Source organism: Chaetodon trifascialis, chromosome 6 (assembly GCF_039877785.1).
Source record: "Chaetodon trifascialis isolate fChaTrf1 chromosome 6, fChaTrf1.hap1, whole genome shotgun sequence".
Classification (NCBI taxonomy): Eukaryota; Metazoa; Chordata; class Actinopteri; order Chaetodontiformes; family Chaetodontidae; genus Chaetodon; species Chaetodon trifascialis.
Genome location: NC_092061.1, coordinates 4,102,505 through 4,123,512, shown reverse-complemented (window position 1 = coordinate 4,123,512; position 21,008 = coordinate 4,102,505). Strand labels below are relative to the sequence as shown.

Genomic DNA, 21,008 nt, shown 5'->3' with positions numbered 1-21,008 from the left:
CTTTTCCCACACAAACTGGGAGGGCAGAAAGAGACTTTGAGTGTCTCAGCTGAGCCACATCAAATGATGTAGCAGTAAAAGTAGCTGTAATCATTCGCTTGGGTCAGGCGGGCTACAGCTGTCCTCACAGAGAGGGGAGACTTTGCGTTAGCGATGACATCACCTCTGTGGTGGTGTCCAGTCTGCTGAAGACAGGCATCTGTGCTTACTCAGGTAGACTGCCAAATCTGTTATTGCCAGGCCTGCTGTCAGTGAGCTGGTACATGTGCACACACACAGAGAAATACTGCAAATGCATAAGGATTTGCAGTACAAATACACCCAACGCACAAACAGAGACTTTGTATATCTGCCTCTTTCTCATACAGTGCTGTGCATGTACACACAAGTATACAGGTTATGCAATGTGTACTCTTGGCAACTGAACTGACCAAACTGCATAAAATGCTGCAGAGCACACCAGCAGCTTGAGTGTGTGTGATCTGGAGTACAGACTGCTGCTCTCTCAGGCAGGTTTCGCACCTTCCACGAAGCCATACCAAAGTCCAAACACTGCCAAATGACCAGCTCATTGCTCATTCACTCGTGTACTTTCCAATTCACCAGACCCCTTTCCTCCAACATGAGCTGCTCCTCAGGGAGCTCAGCTCAGATGCGAGAGCAAATTAAAGGAGTGAAAATTATGCAGCTGCTATTTGCATGTGAGATCATGTGCTGTTGACCCGAAAGTCACGGCCTGAATCTATATTTCTAGAACTAGATTTCTTGAACTTGACTGAAAGCACACTGTACGAGAGAATCATCTCCAACATGAAAATGGGTTTCTTATCACATTTACCAATAATTAATGATTCTCAAAGCTTGATAACTAAATGATTTTTTTAGCTCGTCAATATGCTGATCTACAGTATTAACCACAGATCAAAAGCTTGGGAAGACACTTTTTAATGTCTGATATTTGAAAGAAGACAATTTGATAAAAGATGTTATGACACCCTTTGTAAAATTACAGTTTTTGTGTTTTAAACATTTTATTTGCGATACAATCCTGATACCATATCATCAAGTCTTTTTTCTCTTGCTCTTCCTCTCTCTTTCCCACCTTCTCTCTCTTGTCTATGTTGAAATCATTATCAGGACATCTGCTCAGCTGGACTGACTGAGGAGGTCCTGAGGCTAAGCAGTCTTTCAGCAGCAGTCCACACTGAACACACACAAACATGAGCCCGAGGGAAGCAGGAAACTAAACACTTCAGCTTGGTTCATTGTGGAAGAAATTAAAACTGAGTCACCATGCAAATATGAGTACCAGTACTCTGTAACTGCTTGTATATTACATTAAAATTACCCCATGTCAAGTCACTGAACTTCACTATAATTTAAAGGAACGATCATAAAGGGAAAGAGGGCAATATTGCAAGTGCAAATTTACAAAAAATCCAGCAGAGTCACTATGCATTGTCTATTGTGGGTTTATGTGACCTCCGTTTATTCACACCACTATACATTCTCATCAACAGAGAATCAAACTCCACTTCAGCACCCTGGACAGCACAGCGTCCCCTAACTCCCAGATACTGTAGTGCAACAAATCTGGATTACATTTAAATTACTCCAAAAAAGCTGTTTATGGTATTGCTTGTATGTCTTACCTGCGGTCACGTGGGTGGACTGCTCAGCAGCGACCACAGTACCCGGAGCGGTGGTTTTGTCAGCCACAGCTGAAGCCACGGGAGTGGATGTAAAGAACTCTGTGCCAATCTCTGATGCTGTGTCGCCCTCTGTCAGGATGTCGCCACTGTGCTCTGGCATCTGACTGGTGGACTCATCAAAGATATGCACACTTGTTGAAGATGTCACATCCTCGGCAGATGTTCCACTGTCGATCAGGGCGGCGGTGGCTGTCGCGGCTGCAGATGTGGTTTCCTCCTTGTAGACAACTGCTGGCGTCTCTGCATCCTGCGCTCGAGGTGTGGTTTGTGTTGCAGTGCTGGGAGTCTCTGGTGGTGCTGTGGTGGTGATCTCCACCTCACTACTGGGTTGGGTGTCACACATAAAAGTAGTGTCAGTGGGAATGGCTGTTGTTCCATCAATGCTAGTGGCGTCTGGGCTGGGTGAGAGCTCCCGGTGGGACGGTGGAGTAGGTGGTTCTGCCTCTAAAGCAAACTGAGTCTCAAACTCATCAATGCCAAGATCATAGTCGGGGAATGGTGTTGTTGAATGAAGCCCACTGGTTGAAGGTGTTGATTCTGAGGAGCTGAACACCTCCTCACTGGACAGTTCAGTGGATTCTGTTGAAGTGAGGTCAGAGGTCATTGCTGTGGAATCCAGAACAGTTTCCTCAGTCTTCCCCTCAGCAAACATGGGCTCTGTGATGAGAGAGGCGTCTGGTATGGGAACATCTGGTTGGATTGTGTTAATCTCAATTACTGAGTGATCTTCTGGACCCTCCATGGGCTTGGACGCTGACTCTGTGGTACCACTGCTTTCTGCTGTGGCCTGGGGTTCTGGGAATGTGTCACCACGTGGGGGAACAAATTCACCGGTTACATTTTCACTTACAAACTCATCAAGGTTGAAGACTGTTGCATCGTCAGTGTGCTCATGTTCCTCCCTGATGGTGGGCGCAACCGTTGTGAACAACTCCTCTTCTTGGCGAGTGGGGCGAGGTGGAGCCATACTGGTAGAGAACATCGATGGAGGATTTGTAGGAACTGAGTCTGGAGACTCTTCTGCCTCTGGTACACTTTCAGATGTTGGAGTTAGCGTTGTGGTGCTACTCTCCAGTAAAGGAACGGTGGTAGTGGAGCTTATGGTGGTGGTGATGATTTCAACCACAGACACATCCACAAAGGAAGTCTGGTTGATCACCTCTCTCCTTCCTAAGAAACACACACAGGCACATCAAAAATTAAAAAAAAAAGAAGCAAAAACTCATCTGACTCTTACTCCTTTAAATATAAAACAGAGTTGTTAGAGTGTGATTGTTCCCAAGACACTGAGCGACAAACACTCTTATCTCTGGAGTATCACCTCACCTCAATCGCTTCACTTGAGTCTTAGGTTCTATTTTAAAACCATTCCACATTTCCACAGTGGGTCTTTTGGTTGACAAGAAAATGTCGTATCTGCCCTGTTACTGAGCCAAACAGCCAGGATTCACACAGTGTTAGAACCCAGACACCGTGCTGAGGCATGAAAAGATGCCAGCATTAAATATCCAACAGTCACCTCACTTCAATCAAATGATGGAAATTTAGGATGAACGTGTAAAACTGTAAAAAGTATTACATTGAAAGCATGCAAAGCAGGCTGTTGATAAGACAAACCATAATATTTAAATAGCAGCAATACACCACAGCTGCAATAACAGTGTTACACTTAGCACTGAAGTACCAAGACTTAAAAGTTCCCTAGAAACCTTAGCGAGAAGGACTTCCTCTCGTAACTCTTCATGTTGTTTATAACCTGCACTAACATTAATTCAGTCAACGTTCCCAAAGAAACAGTGGAACCAATGTTTAGTATAGTATCTGCCTCAGTTAACTTAAGGGAGGCCAATGTTATCACGCTGATTGTCCATGTAATAGTCCGTCTTTCGGACCTGATGAAACTGGATAGCTTGTCGTCTGCTCGAGGAAGATGAGGTAAGTTTTCTGCAAAAAGCGCACTTTGTTTATCTAAACATTTCCGGATCTGCCCGAACAGATTCACATGCCTGTAACAGAGGAATTAAACAGCATATAAACCTCAAGGAATCCTGTTTTGTGAGGTTTGCTAGAGTTGCCCTGATTATTTTTGTCCTCTCTTTGCACTCTTTCATCTTTTTTGTGTTTTGTTCTGTCTTTGAGCATCTCTCAGTGATGGTATAATGAGTAAATCCATTTCACTCCTTTACGTTTCTCCTGCCTCTTCCTTGCTGCCCCTCTGTCTTCTCTTACCCTTTCATTCGCTCACACCCATAAAAAGCTGTGTTGCAGCTTTAGAAAGCTTTCCTCGCTGGCGCAGACAGATTGTGTAAAGCCAGCTGTTGGCCATTACGTACTAGCCCTCTTTCTACATGAAACTATCTGTGATGTAAAGTGTGAGACACGTTTTTTCCTAGCAGGAAAAATAGGGCCTTCTCTCAGAGTGCTTTATCTCACCAATGCATTTGAGCTGTTGCTGTTACAGAGGCCTTTGTTTTCTTCAGGCCAATCCAGAAACCAATTATCCCCCTTTTCCCTCTGCACCAACCTCCTTTCTCCCTGTCTTTCTGTGTAGTCTAACTGACGTAGGTTTACATAATATTTCATTTTTGAGATAGTATTGGGAGTGGGAAAGCAGGAAATGATGGAGTGAGTCCAAACAAGGGTACTTAAAATGCACTTAGACGGGGGCGTAAATACAACAGGACTCAGAGAGCTGACATGGAATACACAGAGCAGGAGGTGAGGGTGGGCTGTTTGTGTGCCCTCTGAACTCCATGGGTACTTATCACCTCGACAGTTAGCATAGCTCAGGGCCGGTAAATGGCCTGGCAGGGGCCGGCTTATCTGTCCAACCTCTCATTTGTAAAGATGGAAAGGCCAGGTCAAGGGTCACCAAGGATGACTGAATTTAGAAGTCCAGCAGTAGCTTTGTCCATTATCCAAACGTCTGCTCTGATAAGTACAAGTGAGAATGACAGAGGGCAAACTCTGACAGCGGAAATGAGATGAGAAAGGCGAAAAGGGAGCTAGATAGTGAGACTAAAAAGGCTGTCAGGTGTGGTATTACTTTCACTGCGTCTCCAAATGGCAACTATCACCTGTCATTCGGTTTTGCCCAGGAGATGCTGATTAGTTAAGAACACTCACATTTTGAGGGATTAGCCTAATTCTGCTAAGATCCAGTGAACCGTGAAGTGTCACCGTCTTTAGGGATGCAAAGCTAGCTGTCTTCCCATGGGCAGTAATCACTGTGGTTTACAACATGTCCTACAAGAGTCCACAGGAGGGGAAAAATGTTGACACGACTAATGAATTTCTCCATTCCCAACACCTCAGTTATTTTTAATGTGCTTCTCTCTCATGATTGGACTAACAGTTAGTTTGGCCTTTCATAAATGTGATAATATCATCTAAAATGACCACGAAAGGATGAACAGCACTCGAGTACGTAAACTGGTTTAGTTTGTTCACATCAGCAGAGAGGTTGTATAAGGATAAAGCTTAAGGAGCCTTGATTAGTGCAGCTGGAAGTAATTAAGATAAAAAACAAAACGCAGACAGATACTGAGTGCTCAGGAACTCTCCAGCAGACTATTGGTCATGAATCTCCCCATTCGAATGAGAACTGTCATATCCATTAGAGCTTACCACTATGATTTTACTCTACCCTTGGCTAATTTTGGGCGGGAAACTAAAATGTGAGACAGTGAGGTCAACTGGACACTGTAATCTGTATGACTTGTCTGGCACACAACACACAACGCTCATAACACTCAAAATCATTCCTCCAGTTGGCTCATGCTGTCGTCATCAAAGATATACCATCGCAAAGCAAAAAACAGGTACGCAGGGAACGAAACAACGGACAAGAGATGAGACAGACTATAAACGTTTTCAAATGCTGGTCTGGTTCAGATGTGGGAATGTGTACAGTGGTGCAAAGGAGCAGAAAATCAAAGGGTGGGGGAGCACAGGCGAATAGGGGATGAGATCATAGCTCCTCACAGTCCAGGCCTGGTTTTGACAGGGAATGGCCTGTGCCTTCAATCACTGTCTGCCACTCCCTGTGAGCGAGTTTACCTTTAAAACAGTAAGCTCCGAGCTTCATCCTCGGTTCTGGGAAGCCTGTCTGGTTTCTGTAGCGGTACATGGTCCTGACACCGAGCAGGCCTCCCCCACACTGCACTCTGGGTACCGCGACAGGATGTCGTGCGCTGCCATCAGAGAGCCAGCCGTAGTCGCATCTGTCCAGACCGTGTCGCCAGGCAGCGTGGAGCTGGCCCGGGGAGGCCAGGACAGCGTTCCTCCTCTGACACTCTCTGCTGGCCTCCTCAAAGGTCATCTTGTGGCTCACAGGAGCATAGTACACTTCACCTGAAATACAGAGGGCAGAAAGCAACCGAGTGTTCACAACAAGCACTAACTCAAAGGCAGCATGGCAACAAAATCTGATTACTGTGAGTAAGCAGTCACGCAGGGCAGAGGGCTCAGCTCATTGTTTAACTAATCCCACAAGCTTTGGCATTAATCAGTGCTGTATTACTAACAGATGGACGGTCATTTCATATTTCATTTTGAATTATCCGCACTGAAAACAGAGCTAAAAAGTATCGCATTCGGAGTAACCTGAAGCTACAGATTTTTAGATTATTTTGACCTTTCAGAGGAGCCATAGCCCAAAAGCAGCTGACAAAAGTCACAGCTGTGCAGGGCACGGCCCCAAAACATCTCCCACCGATCATATTTAGGACAACAGTAGTTCATTCATTATATTAATGTGAGGTGGGATAGCAATGCAGACAATGTGCCTGGCCTGTCAATGAATGCGTCTGTACTTCAAGACATTAGGTTTCCCCTCGGGGAGAGTGAACTGTCTTTCTATCTATGTTTCCTTCTTTCGTGTGGTTCATGTCAGGAACTTACCGTCGCAAAGGTCACTGCACTGTGACTGTTATGAGCTTTTGTCTTCGTCTACACAGTAATAGAAATGAAAAACTACAGAGAGGCAATATCTTAATTGAAACCAAACAACAACACAAGAGAGGACAACTGACTGACTAAATTGTTTTCAGTTAGTCTTGGGCGTAACGTTTCAAGTATCCCATGTTGGTTTCATCCCATTGATTTACAATGGCACTGAGATTAGGAGATGCTTTCCACCCAGAAATGTCTTCCCTCTTAAAAGCAGACAAGGGACATGAAATGAAATGTGAATTTTATTGCACATTTTCTGCCCTTTCAAATGTACTGATGACTTTCAGTAAGTCTTATTAGCAAAAGTTCACTTTCCATCTCTCAGACTCCTCTAGACTATGTGGTTATTGCTTAAAATTTAACTCACTGTGCCTCTTAGGGGCCACTAGGTGAATCTTTACGGCTCATTTAAAGCATTAGCGATTTCCATTCAACTTCAAAGCACGTCAAACCTCATCAGCCAAACATGTATTTTCCTAGAACATGTGAAAGGGCAGAAAACTGAGAAGACCTTCATTAACACATACTATTACACATACCGACGTACCCACAATGTCCCCAGTTGAGTTCCAGTGGAAGACATTTGTAGCGGCCGCTCCCCTAACGCCTTCGCTATGTTTTAGGTCACTCTCTACTTTAAACCATGTAATGAAGGCAAAACTGCCCGAAAAATAACGCCTATTATGCTACTGTCTATCACCAGTTAATACACAGAATAATGATCTCACATACAGTCACTAAATCAAAGCAATTAACTGTTAAGCAGAGAGTTGGGATTTATGTCTGTGAAACATAGTTTAACACACCTATGCGGCACATATAAAGAGAGGTCACAGACGCATGCATCATTCCTTTGAGAGGTTGATGAAGTAAGTGGAAGATGTATGCGCATGTCCCTGACGGCTGTGGGGCGGGGCGACGTTCCCTGGCTGACACCATTGTGTACGTCTGCTCATACCGCTGATGACACACATGTCACAATACTGACTGATATCTTCATATTCACGACCAACTGATTTGCAACTTGTGGCGGACTAATTTAAACTAATATTATGTGCCGTTGCAGGGCTGCGCCGTGCAAGTCCCAGATAAGAGGAGCAACTGCAGATGGCTGAGTGGAGTTCAGATGTGTCAGGAGGGATGTTATCAGTCATAAAGCACTCTGAGTGGAGCGGAGTCCATCAGCAATAACACGCCGTGTAACGCACAGACAGAGAAGGACTGTTGGCTGAGGAGTGAAGACTTCTCATAAGTAGTGCCAAAGAAATTTAAAAGACCCATTATCACATTTTTGTTGGTGACTTTTTAAAATACCACAATGGTGGAGAATGAATTCCAATTCATGCTTTAGAGAGAGCTTCTCTCTGGCCCTCGGTCCCTTTCTCCAACATGAGAAATTGTTTGCTGCAAACAAAATATATAAAAGATCACGCATTGTCACAATACAGTATTCTAACTAGACAATTAAGTGTATTTCCACAGTGGTCTTAGGAGCTGTAAAAGTAATTTGCTTTGGCACTGCGATAATTTGGAGGTTTAGTCATTTCTGCCAGAGGGTGTGTCAGTGCCTTTAAACGACACCTCATTACTTAGAGCGAGAAAAGCCTAATTTTGTGGTTGACTCACCATCAAGTTTGTCTACGTAACAGAACACATCATAGGTGTCCGTGGGTTTCCTGGTCCCATATGACCTAACACCAGGTTTACCCTGCAGGTTGCCATAGCAGCCCTTCCTTGGCTTTGTGATTGGGTATCTGCACAGACAGAGAAACAAAGCGCCATTATAACACTGAGAACACACAACAAAATATAGGATTAAAAGAAATGACTTTACCTCACTGTCTGGTCAGCAATCCAGCCAGCATCACACTGATCGAAGCCATCCTCATACGCTGCTTTCAGTTGGTCATATGTGGCGATGGTGGCGCCAATGTTTTGGCAAGTCTGGACGGCCGTCTGGTAGTCCAACGTGTACCTGTCGGTGCTTGCCCGGTAGTGAAACACAACACCTGCGGGGGGAAAAAATGACCATCCAGAAATGAAAGATAATGAAGTTTTGTTTAGAAACATGAACATAATAATCTGGAATTCATCAGCATAGTTTCAGAGCTATAAATTACTGCAAATGACTTGTAAAGCACACACCATGAGTGAAATAATTGCGTCTCTCAGCTTCTTTGGAAAGGAGTAACTTTGCAATAAACCAAGAGGATAAGCAAAATACAGTTCACCACAAATGAACAAGATAACTGCAGATGATGCCATGGCCCTGAAATCCCCATATTTGTGGACAGTAAACAGACGCAGAAGATATGATTGATAGTCCTAATTAACATTGCATATAGTTGGAAAAGAGGTTGTGCAGATTGTAAACCAGTGAAAACCAAAACTATCCCAGTATCCCCCCGCCCCACCCATGTTTTCTACAACCCCAAAACATGAGTTATATCTCCAGAATACTTCTCAAGTGAGAGCATGTAGAATCCACATAATGACACTAGGTGAGGAACTGTAACCCCCCCACCCCACCCCCCTGAGGAGACTATAACTTTTGGCTTGGAGGTACCACAGTAATGTTTAATTATCACAAACACAATTTCGCACTTAAATTTGAGGGGTATTGGGGAATACTGTTATTGCTCAGTGACGGCAAAGTAAAAAGACTTGGTCACACCCACTGAGTGCCCCACCAAGAGGAAAGTCCCCACTGACAAGGTGGTACCCACAATGACAGGGACGGATGAGGTTATAACATAGCTCTTGTTCTGCCCATAACATGTGGAATGCCATCCACATTTGGGCTCTGATGGCTGATTGGGTTAGATGGATGAAGGCTGGAATTAAAATATTGCGGTACTTTGAATGGACACTGACCCAAAGTCTCATCTGAGTCAAGCAAGCAAAAAGGCGCCAAAGTCTCTCGTATGGTATACATCTTTATGACCGCTCGCATTGCATTTCACTGTTATTCAGCCCTTGCAGAAACCCCCGTCTACATTCAGAGGGGAAGCGATTTTAGAGGCTGAATCTCTTACCGTTGACGTCAAGGTTAACTGTATCCTGGGTGTCCTCAATGCCGTACATGACCTCACAGCGGTAAGTGCCCGCGTCACTGGCGCGCAGCTTGACCATCGTCAGTGAGGCGTCGCCTACATCCTCAGGGTGGCTGGGCACTGACACACGGTTCCTGTAGCTGGAGCCTATTTTGATGACCCCGTTTTGTGCCACCAGCACTGTGGATTCTGCTTCCCCCTCTATTTTGGTCCATTTGATCCGCAAGTAGTCTCTGCTATAAATGGTGGTTCCATTGGGACTGATGACGGGTGCTGAGGTTGGGATGATGGAGAAGGAGCAGGGAAGATTTACCTTCCCCGAGAGGGATCCAGTGATTGGTCTGATTATCGATAATGCGTTTGAGGCTGAAAGGCAAAAAGCAAAAGGGTTAAATGTGTTTGCAATTCAGGTTGAATTATTCACTACTGTATTCTTTGCTGCTGTTCACTTTTCTTCCCCACAAACACGTCTCGTCTGTTTACTTTAATTCTCACAGATCAAAGTAAACACTATAAACTGCCCGAGTCATTTACATTGACGTGGTGTGACAACACCCAGCCTAATAAAAAAAAAAAAAAACATGCATCATGGCCTGAAAATGGCTGCTGGAAAGTCAAACCTCATCCTTAAAACGATGGGCGTGGGAGCACATTTAACACTGCCTGTAGTGTACGTGCAGCATGTTTGTATGAAGTTAGTTCTAATTGGTGGAGTCATGGTTGCATCACTTGATGTTATGCCACTGCTGAGTTCTGTGCATGTCAGTTTTCCTTCTCAAATAATCCCACCTTCACCTACATGACAGCTTACTGAAGATGCTGATGATGATGATGATGATGATGATGACAGGTAAAACCACACAAGTTCCCAGCTGAAAACTTACTTCTGATGTTACTCACCAGTACATCGCAGCACAATGTAAGGTTATTTAATTTCATTTTACAATATAAAACATTGTATTTCAAGCAGCAAAGAGTTACACTACAGCTAAACAAGACAAGGTTAACTATGTCTCTGCCCGCCCTGGGGGTCCGCCCACAGTTACAAATGTTGACTGTACCTCAGCCTCACTCCACTTCCATGTGATGAGGCAAAGCAAACGGGATATCAGACAGCATGCCAGACACAAATGAATGGCAACAGGCTGAATCACAGTTGTGGAGAGGAAGAAGATTTACCTTTTTTTTTGCTCCTCTGGGGGGGTTAGGGGTGAGGGTTGGGGATTCACAGGGAACAATGCGGGGAATGCTCTGGAAACAGTGGTGGGACAGCCCCCGAGGCATGAGTGTGTGCTTTAACAGAGGGCCTTATTAGGATGAGGGGTGAAACCAGCTGTTATTTCCAGACTGGAAGCCCAGTCTAATTGAAAGGTGTCCGTCCATACTCAGAGACAAGGCCGGGGACTAGGGACCAGGAGAGCCAGGGGGGCCAGAGGGGCCCAAGATGCAAACCTCAGGGGGCAACACTGTCACCTTCACCTCTGAGTAAATGGTCGTAGGCTTCACAGGAAGAAGACTGGAAGGGGGTAATCACAGTCTGCTACTTTAAGACCAGAGTGAAGCTTTAATGCTGTGAGGCACCGCTGACACATCAGTCAGTTGGCTGCAGATAAGCTGTAAGCAAGCCAGCCGAATGTGGCCATGTCAGATGATTCTGTGTTCAGTGCAATGAAAAGAAGGAGGGAGGAGCAGGGAGAGAGGGAGGAAGATGAAGAGCAGAAGAGAGAGAGGGGGGAGATGGGGAGAAGGAGGGACGGGAGAGAGGAGGTGGCTGTGAAAGAGCCAAAAGTAGGAGGCAGAGAGAGAAGCGTTTACTCATTCAGAGCTTACCTGTCGCAGATGCAGCTTCACAGAGACAATATAACCACAGGATATGCTTTATATTTAGTATCATCTGTTGGGAAAAAAATAAAAGGCTGCATTAGCAAACAACTCATACAAGGTCTCACTTTGATGTTTTCTCTTTCTGTTTGTGCATCCACATCTTCCTCAGGAGACACATCTGTTGAGTTGGACTTCTCAGCTAAACTTTGCAGAAATATTAAGTATCAAAGCATAACTGCAGCATACAGTCTTTCATAACTAATCAACAGTCATCAGAGATATAAACAAAAAGTTTGACCATAAAAATCAACTTTGATTTAGCTTCTTTTTTTTTCTCCAGATAATAATGGATTGATCTCCCTCTTCAGAATATGACACTTTGACAAGCCCTTGAACACAAGGGACATCACATTTCTCTGACATATCACGTTACAACATTTTTCAGCTGTTTGTATTAAAAGTAAGATTTAGAGGGAAACAATGTCCCAGGCTCATGTTTTCTGTGAATCTGTGGATGAAAGAGGTAAAGCTCCCTGAGTTCCTCGAAGTGCAGAGTTTTTGGGGACAGGAGCAGTGAGCCCACCGCCCTCATTTCCACACACAAGTGCTGGTTTGCAGTGGGAGCTGCACACGGTTCTCCATAAAAAGAAGCTCAGCGTAAAATGGCAACTGGCAATGACAAAAGATCATCATCTAAAATATTTCAGGGTGGGTACGATTGTGACTTAATGCCAGCACTCCCACAAGTCTATCCCGAGTCAACGGACCCACCCTAATGGAAACTTAATGAAATGAGACTTTGGGGAGACAAGTCCAGGACTAGTCATGACACATCTCTCTGCATATTTGTTTCTAAAATTTTAAAATGTGGTTGTTGCATGAGGCGCTTAAACTGCAGAGAGTCGCAGGAGGATTTCTAGGAAATCGGAAAAAAAAGAGTAAATCAGAGGAATGTCAGCGCCTCAGCATCACACAGACGTTTAATCGGTGGCACATTTTTGTAGTCTGTGGTCCTTCATGTGCAGCCCACAGATGCTGCTTGGTGTAAAACCAAAAAATCTGCTACTGGGAAATAAAATAATGATACTGTCATCCACTGATGGAGCCCTTTCTACTTCTTCTTTCTCCTTCACTGAAACACCTGTGGCTTGCGGATGCGCAACAGAAATCATGGCAGGAAAATTTGGCACACGGATTATTCTGATTTCAAATTAGAAAGTGTGAATTTAAGAAGGTGTGGAGTAATTGTCAATCCGCAGTGGTGTTTTTTGGACATTCACGTGCAGCACTCTGTAGCGGGACGCAGCAGGTTATCTAAGGACAACACGGCATCACTGGGTGTGTTCGTATTTTAACCTTGAGTAGAGTGTTAAGTTAACTTATACAGACTGATTTCTTTCATTCTGTAAGAAAATATTCCATATTGAGAAAAAATAAGACAAAAAGTGCATTAACAGCCAAATATCTGGTTAAGAGCAATAACGCACAATTTACAGTTAAGCTCAAACAAAAAGTATCGATATACTTACGTTTAAAGATGTTTTATTCCATAAAATGAACAAATATCGATATATGTCCTTAAATCCAGTTATTCCCAGTGAGTAGCATGCGTGCGTAAAAGTCCCCAAATATGTCCACTCCAAGTGGGCGCAGCAGCACTAATATCCCCGGTGCGCCTTTCTCTTCTCCCTGATGCTCCAGAGTTGCAGGGTCCCACTTCGGGATGATCCTTGTTCTGATCGGAGCGACAGAAACCGTGAAGTGCTGGCAAGCAACAAGTTCAATTTTGCCTAACGCACACTGTTATTTCGTCAGTGTCAGAGAGGAGGGGCAGAGTGCCCATCCGAAAAGTGAATGAGACACCTTGGAGAGGAGGAGGAGGGAGAAAAAAGCTTAATTTGGCCCTGTGCCTGAGAGGTACAAGTCTTATCCAATCAGACTGCTCCGAAATCACGCGGATCGTTTGTGCAGGTAGCAGTCTGTCATTTTAGAGAGAGTGCGTCTTCACTCCAGAGCGCCGCATCTGATGATTCCACGTGGCAGAAAAATCAATCAAATGAGAAATAAATGACACCCAGCTCTAAAGTTTATTAAAGACGTGTCACGTTTCCATCACTTGCAGCGTAAGAAACGGAGATAATCCACCACCTCTGATAAGTGAGCTGATGCCCTGTGGAGAGCGCACCGGCACAGTCACGGGTGCGCAATGGAAACGGGGTGGTACAGTCATGTCTCTGGTTGACACTGAGTCACAACCTGTTGTTTGTTCCAACAACACATTTCTGTCAATACTGCGAGGGAGTTCTCCCCCCCACCCCATTGAGCCGCTTTGGACGGAGGCGCACGTCCACGCGCCCACTGGATTTCAAGATGAAATCGGATTGGATAAATAAAAAGTTGTTTAATCATAGACACACGTTTTAATTGCAATGTGGTTGTGAAATACAAACTACAATGGGAGCTTAGAAATGAGAGCTCGTCTACGGGACAGACATGGATCACCTCAAATGGAAATCTCTGATTAAACATGACTGCCTCACTGATGTGGAGGGGAGTCAGCAAACTGTGGCTGGCTGAAACCTCTGTGCTTGGCTTTTCCACACGGGGGAGAGGCTGGACCACAGTTTATCAACTCTTGCCTAATAATCACCAGGATCGGCTACTGTTAGATAGCAGTGTGTGTGCGTGTCTGTGCAGTGTGTGTGTGCGTGTCTGTGCAGTGTGTGTGTGCGGTCGGACAAACACAACAAAGCAGATCGTTTGAACATGTCTGATATAGAGTATTAGACTGAACAACAAGTCTACATTCCCAGTGTGACATCCAGGGATGAGACACAGCACACAATGATCCAGCGTGTCGTCATACATATAGTTTGCATGTTGTGTTAAATGTTTGAATTTGGACAACACGCACTCTGAAGGAAACTTGTTTCGCTCCCATTTGTTAGTATCCTGGACAAACAGCTTGTTCGTGGATGAAATACATGGCAATCTTTTTCCGTTTGGGAGGTTCAGTGTTTCCATAAGTAATTAACCTTTATTTACCTTCAAAGAAAACTATTCAAAAGCAGGTTTAGGCCACGTTGAACGCTGTGATCTCTGTAAGATTTTCAAAGTGCAAAGCAAGCTGTGTGCAATTTTGTTATCATTTTGCTTTATAATTAAACATACAGGGAGATTGTATAGCAAGACTGCATAGCACAAAGCACCTGCACTGTATACAGAGCTTTAATTACATTTTTACCAATTTTGAAACTTGTATTTTATCTAAGCTTAGTTGCTTTGAAGGGTTACAGATTTTTTCCCTCTAACATACTTGACACAGGAGCCTTTTTATTAACAGATCAACATCATGAAAGACTTCAGCAGAAGGCTACACAATGGGATCATGTTTATAGTGTTCCCTAATAACAGCCTCAGCCGACATATTGGCTTCTGCATGTGAATCAGAACTGACGGGTAGGTCTGGTCGCTGACTCTAGTGGGGCGGACTAATTGTTCAAAATCATGGTGTTGCCTTCTGAAGACACTCACACCAGCTGAGAGCGGGAGCAGAGGTGATAAGCCTCTGACAGGGAAGATTGCCCTTGAAGCCCCAGGGGCTCTTGTAAAAAGTTGTAGGTGCCTTTTCCATACCTGCGTGCATTGTAATCATCTCAGGGCTCAGCACCAGTTAGCCACAGCACAGCTTTCCTCTGCAAGGCTGGACTGGTCTGGACAGCCGGACCCTGAGAAAGAGAGGAGGTGAGAGAAGCGCTGGGTGAGACAGAAAGGGAAGGCTGGAGTTAATAGGTTGTCATTTTTAACTTATTTCCCATCTCACACCAACAGCCTTCCACTTACTGTGGCATTGAGTCTCTTTTAGGCAACTGAAGTGGACAAAATTAGGAAATGGCACTTCATCCTCAATATGTGCAGTTTGAGACGTGTTGGAACTCAGAGGAAACAAACGTGCGTGCAGAGCGATCAATCAGTCAAACAGACTCTGACAAAGACAGACCGCATTCTGATGTCAAAGCTCCAGGTAACAGGTTTCATACACAAAGAGCTCAAACTGACCTGATTCTGGGTGGAATTTGCCACCTGACCTCAGCATAGTTAACAGCTGGGCCACTCAGTTTTAGAGTTACGGGAATCATTTAATCATTTTACTGGTTTACCTCCTTAACTGAGTCCTCGTTAAGTTAAAAGTTGCACTTACTGCCGTGTAAACCGTGTCTACTGTATGTGTAACCGTAGAAGTCCTGTTGCCTTTCAGCGCTCGTAAATCAATGAGTCAATCAAAGAGTGTTTGATCCTGGTGATCCGCTGAGCGGGCCCCAAGATGACCCACATATCACATGACCTATAAAGGTGGTCTACCTCCGGCCTCACGCCACCGCAGACGGTGTAAAAGGGGCGTTAAATTTCTCTGACCCTGAGGGATCTGCTCTACTGAACTCCTGATATCGAAAACCAAGGCTGCTCCGATTTTAATGTTTTATCAGCTACATACAAATCAGTATGTTTCTGTGGTTCTGTGAGAGGAAATCATCCATTATCTCCAAGTATACACGCAGGAGAGGAAAGCTGGAATCAATGCGAAATCACCTGATGTGTTTGACAAGATGTTTGCTCCTGAATAAACAAACTAAAGCTAAACAAACAACAAGTGGTACACATCAACATCACAGAATTACTCCTCTGGGCACTGCTGGAAGAAAATAAATTAATAAATAACCGCGTGAAAGCAGCTGTACAATGTAAGTGTCAAACAAAAGCCAAACCTGTGATACACAGAGAGGAAATAAAACAGCTTGCTCCCAAGGAACAGAGAAACAAGCTGTGAGTGAACCCCCTGTTCAGAGCAGAAAATGTGGGAAAATGAAGTTGCCTCTGGACAGACGTGAACCATGATCCTCTGGAGCCGAGTGCGGAGGCCCAGACCACCGAGGCTGATCCCTTCAGCTTTAGTGAGAGGCCAAGAGAGGCGAGCGACAGCACAGGAGCTGATTTTAATCATGTTTCCTCAGACCCCAAATCGGGTCAATGTATGCTTTGCTTGCTTTATTAAAACCAGATTTAGTGGTGAAGGAGAAAATGTACTATGGGGGGAACTTAAAAAAGCCACTGTGCATACAGGCTGGAGTCTGACTGATAAAGGATTTTTGAGGCCAATGCTGAAATTGGCGTTAGAAAAAAAGCACACAGGTGACAGTTTATCATCAAATATTCATATCAGGGAACATTTCTGGCACTGAGCCCTAAAATTTGGTTATTACCAAGAATTACACTCCATGTGGTGATGAAGGATGTTTGACTAAACTCTCCTAATAACCAGGACGTAAACTTGAATTAGGAAAAAGGAGGTCAAAAAACTGAAAAATGCACTCTGTAACAGCTTCCACTAATCATATTTCTATTCATATATGTGCCAACGTAGAGCTCAATATTGATGCATCACACAGGCCATTGCTGTCCGGTCGGTCTATGAAAGTGTATCTAATATTTTGCCTAATTTCTTATTCATATACCTAACTTTGCGAGCCAAGTCTAACACATTTTAGAGGAAATATTCCAGACTTGGAAACATCTCAGTGAACTTTGAACTGTGTTTTAAGTGAAACACAAACAGACAGCAGCGCCGCTCTTCTTCCCAGCCAACCACGCCCACTCGTTTCTACGACTTCCGAACAACATAAAAATAAATGAAAGGAAAAAGAAAGAAAAAGCTGCACACTGCCATGTGAGAACGACTGTGGCACCGCGGTCTGGGGTCGTCCGTACCAGGTGTCTATCGTGTGGCGCCAGGTGTCAATCAACGGGCAGGACTCGGTGGTGGTGGTGACAGCTGGTGGTCTGAGGGGTGTTACTGGGATACATAGCTTTGCCCCACCGTCCACTAATTGGTGCCTCTCGTGAGACCCGTTGATCCGCTCTACCTCTGCTTTAACCGTTTGGAGCTCCATTTTCCTCCCACTTCTGTCTTTACAATCTAACATCTCTTTACTCTTCAGTCATGAGTGGTTGGCAAACTCCAAACTCCAAAGGGACGCCTTTCCTACTTCAGCTCAACCACAGAGGCAGCAGATTGGATCCAAGTCAATTAAATATACATCAGTAAGCACAGGTAAAGCATAAGTAGATCTTTTAAAACTACAACTGCGAGTGGAAAAAGGTGGGAAGCAGAAAATAAACGTAAATAAAACAGAATGCAATAATTTGCTTTTTGATATACACTCAACTGAAAACAGTATAAAATGTATAAAATGTTTGACCTCATCAGCTTCATTGATTTTTGAAAATGTGTTTATTATCAATTTGATGCACAACACGTTTCAAACAAGTTTGGACAGGAGCAACAAGACTGGGGAAGCTGTGGGATGCTCCAAAAACACCTGTTTGGATCATTCCACAGGTAAACAGGCTCATTGGAAGCAGGTGAGAAGATCGTGATTGGGTACGAAAGGGGCGTCCTGGAAAGGTCTTTCGAAAGCGAGGGTTGGAGCGAGGTTCACCACTTTGTGAACACATGATTGTATAAAGGACATTACACCGTGGGCTTGGGAACACTTCGCAAAACCGCCGTCGTTAAACACGGTTCGTTTGCACAGATTGTTTAGAATTGGGGTTTGATGTAAATCATCACCTGTGACGTCAGATCGAATCCCTCAGACGATAAAGACGTGCCTGTAATTCTACTGTAAAACATGCAAAAACATCTTCCTGTGAAACTCATGTGTGTTCCCATTGACAACAAGATTTCAGAAGATGGTGATTCAACCACCCAACCCAAGCCTCGGTGTCAGAGGCCCCGTTGCAAGATCAAGTTTTGACGGTGATCGTTTGAGAGGCCCAGCAGCCTGGAACTGTATGAATCACTGCATCTGCCACCTTCGAGCGAAACACTTTAATCTGAAAGGATGGCAAAGGAACAAAGACAGAGGAAGTGACTGTGAGAGAGAGAGAGAGAGAGAGAGAGAGAGAGAGAGAGAGAGAGGGAGAGGGAGAGGAAGAGAGGGAGGAGGTGGGGCAGAGAAAATGGTTCGATAACCAGAAACAGACCATTCCCACGTCACATCTTTGCCAATTGCAGTTAACATAATGCAGCATTGTGGGAACCATTTAATTCTCTAACCTCATCCCTTCTGCTGAAATCTGCCGGTACATGACCTCTGGGGACTCAGGATTACAGTATTTCAAATTAAGTTTGGGTGTCATATTTGACAACTTAGCACCAAGGTATTTAAAAATGTGTGATCTATGACACATGTGCGTACTGTGTGAGTCCCCATGGTAGAATCCCCAAAGGAGTCATGCGTCTCACTGTACTTCAACCACAGAAAAAATGGGTGTGTGAGACAGTCAGTTATTAAGCCAGTCAGCAATTAGGCCTACACGAGAGAAGGCAATGTGGACGGCTCGTCAAGCCTTTGGTCTCTGACCAAGAGGAAGTCAAGATAATAACATAATGTATTCCCAGCCATGAGAGAAAATCAAGTCAACTGTAGAAAGTCATTTTGGTTTCTTTGGTTCCAATTACCATTTTAAAGGATGTTTTGGTAAAACTGCAATAAAAATCCATTTTGGTCATCCATCAGAATGCTTGGGTGGTACATTGTGCATTTAGAATTGCTCAGTGGTTACTGTACATTACTGTACACTTCGAGGTAGCAACCGGTTGTGAAAAATCATGAAAATGTTATGGTGACACAAGCCAGCACACTTCAAACAACACAATTCAGCTTAAGCAAAAAATGTGAGTCAGATCTCAACCGTCATAAAGTAAGTGGTAACAGTCTTCTTAATGCATGAGTAACTGTGGAAGAAGAAAAAAATATAGGTTAAAGTAAAACCTTTCGTCACAAATTACAAACTGCTTGACGACGTGAAAAAAGAGAAAGTCTCCCTGGAGCACACTCAGCAGCAGGTTGTCATTATCACACACTTAATGTTCAACTACCATCCTCTTAAAACCTGCAGAACATTTGGCTTAATTCAAATAATGAGGCCAATCAGTTCACACCAGCATCTCAAAGAGAAACCGCTGGTTATTTGTAACGATCAAAAGGCCGTTTTAACGACTGGCTGAAACAAAGCGGGGACTCTTCGCCACTGGCAAAACCTGTAGACCAGCGCGGAAAAGGCCCCGCGACTGGAGGACGAGTCAGCGCAAAATGTGGAGATATTTGATTGGTTCAGCAGCAACAAAGGTTTTACCTGCGTTGTACAGTATACAGTTTGCACCATATGAGGCTTTTATGTGAACAGTGATATCTGTGGGCGCTTATATCCAATATGTCTGATCTTTCAGGCATGTGAATGAGTTGATACTGTGTGCTTTGTTTTGTGCCTTTAATGTTTGCACGTGCTGCTTGAAACACTGCAGTGCTGCTATCTCAGCTCTTCAAAAAGAGATTTTGTGACCTCAAAGGGACTTAATGAAGGCTTAATTGATGATAAATTTATCGAAAATACGTATTTATAGACTCCCTCTTTGGTCTTTGGTCATATAGTTTAAACACGGAGCAGAAGGTAGTCCAACAGAAAGGCTCACTGCTGCTTTTCAAATATATTCCCTCAGGTTTAAACAGCCTGCCCACTGCTTTACGTCCACGTGTGTGCCGCCCCCAGCAGAACCGGCAGTACCGCCCACTGGGAGCAAAAGGAGTAGCAGGTAATGCAGTCTGACACCGCCGGCCCAATAAAACTGATTTGATTTCTAGAGTTGGTTAAAAAAAAAAAAAAAAAATCAAGAGGAAGCAGTGTTTAATTCGTTTATTGCTCTGCTAATCGTAAGTCAACGCTATTCTACTGAATGCCAGAATCTGGATGGCTGTGATGCAGTAATCAGAAGTGGCAGCACACACCAATTGGTCCAATATGTCTGAGAGGCGAGCAAACTGTTACTCATAGCGGTGAATTTGATGATACATTCGCAAGTAAGTTGTCATCTTCAGTTTTCAAACATCGCTTGTGTGACGGCAAGTTGTTTCAGACATTACAGCGTAAGGCGGTGAGCAGTGAGAGCAGAGCACGGCAGACAAAGAGCGCTCTGTCTGGCTGCAGCTCTGCGGCGGGAAAGCTGGAAGACTCCTGTCATTTCCCTGCATGATGGGAAGCCTACAGGTGCACGCAGTAAGTGAATGACGATGATAAGCAAGTGACTGAACGTTTAATTTCGGCCTGGCACGGCCATCATCGCTCCCTCACAAACCCTTTCAGCTGCACGGGCTGATCCAGAGTGTCCTTGCTAGAAGGCCTTGTGGTGGTGACTTCAGGGTTTTAGTCCAAAATGCTATGCAAGGTGAAGAAGATCAATAGACTGACAGGAATGTGTCCACCAATACGACTTACACAGGTGTGTTAGTGCAAGTGAAACATTTACCAACGTTTAGCCTAACTGTTGATTAGTCATGATTTCATTGAAACTACTATGTCAGCATGTATTTATGCTAGTAAGTGTAGCACTATAGTCATAGTATAG

At 44.3% G+C, this 21,008-nt stretch overlaps 1 protein-coding gene across 1 annotated transcript in view; it reads right to left on the bottom strand.

Moving 5' to 3' along the window:
- The window catches only part of LOC139332128 (brevican core protein-like), a 60,296-nt gene extending 42,806 nt beyond the window's left edge, over nt 1-17,490 (bottom strand). The window contains exons 1-5 of the mRNA XM_070963849.1: nt 17,262-17,490; nt 9,701-10,084; nt 8,500-8,674; nt 8,292-8,419; nt 5,772-6,065 (exon numbers count right to left, since the gene is read on the bottom strand). Of these exons, the coding sequence (XP_070819950.1) occupies nt 5,772-6,065; nt 8,292-8,419; nt 8,500-8,674; nt 9,701-10,084; nt 17,262-17,490 (1,210 nt within the window). The remainder of the gene's footprint in view (nt 1-5,771; nt 6,066-8,291; nt 8,420-8,499; nt 8,675-9,700; nt 10,085-17,261) is intronic.
- Nucleotides 17,491-21,008: the final 3,518 nt, after the last annotated feature.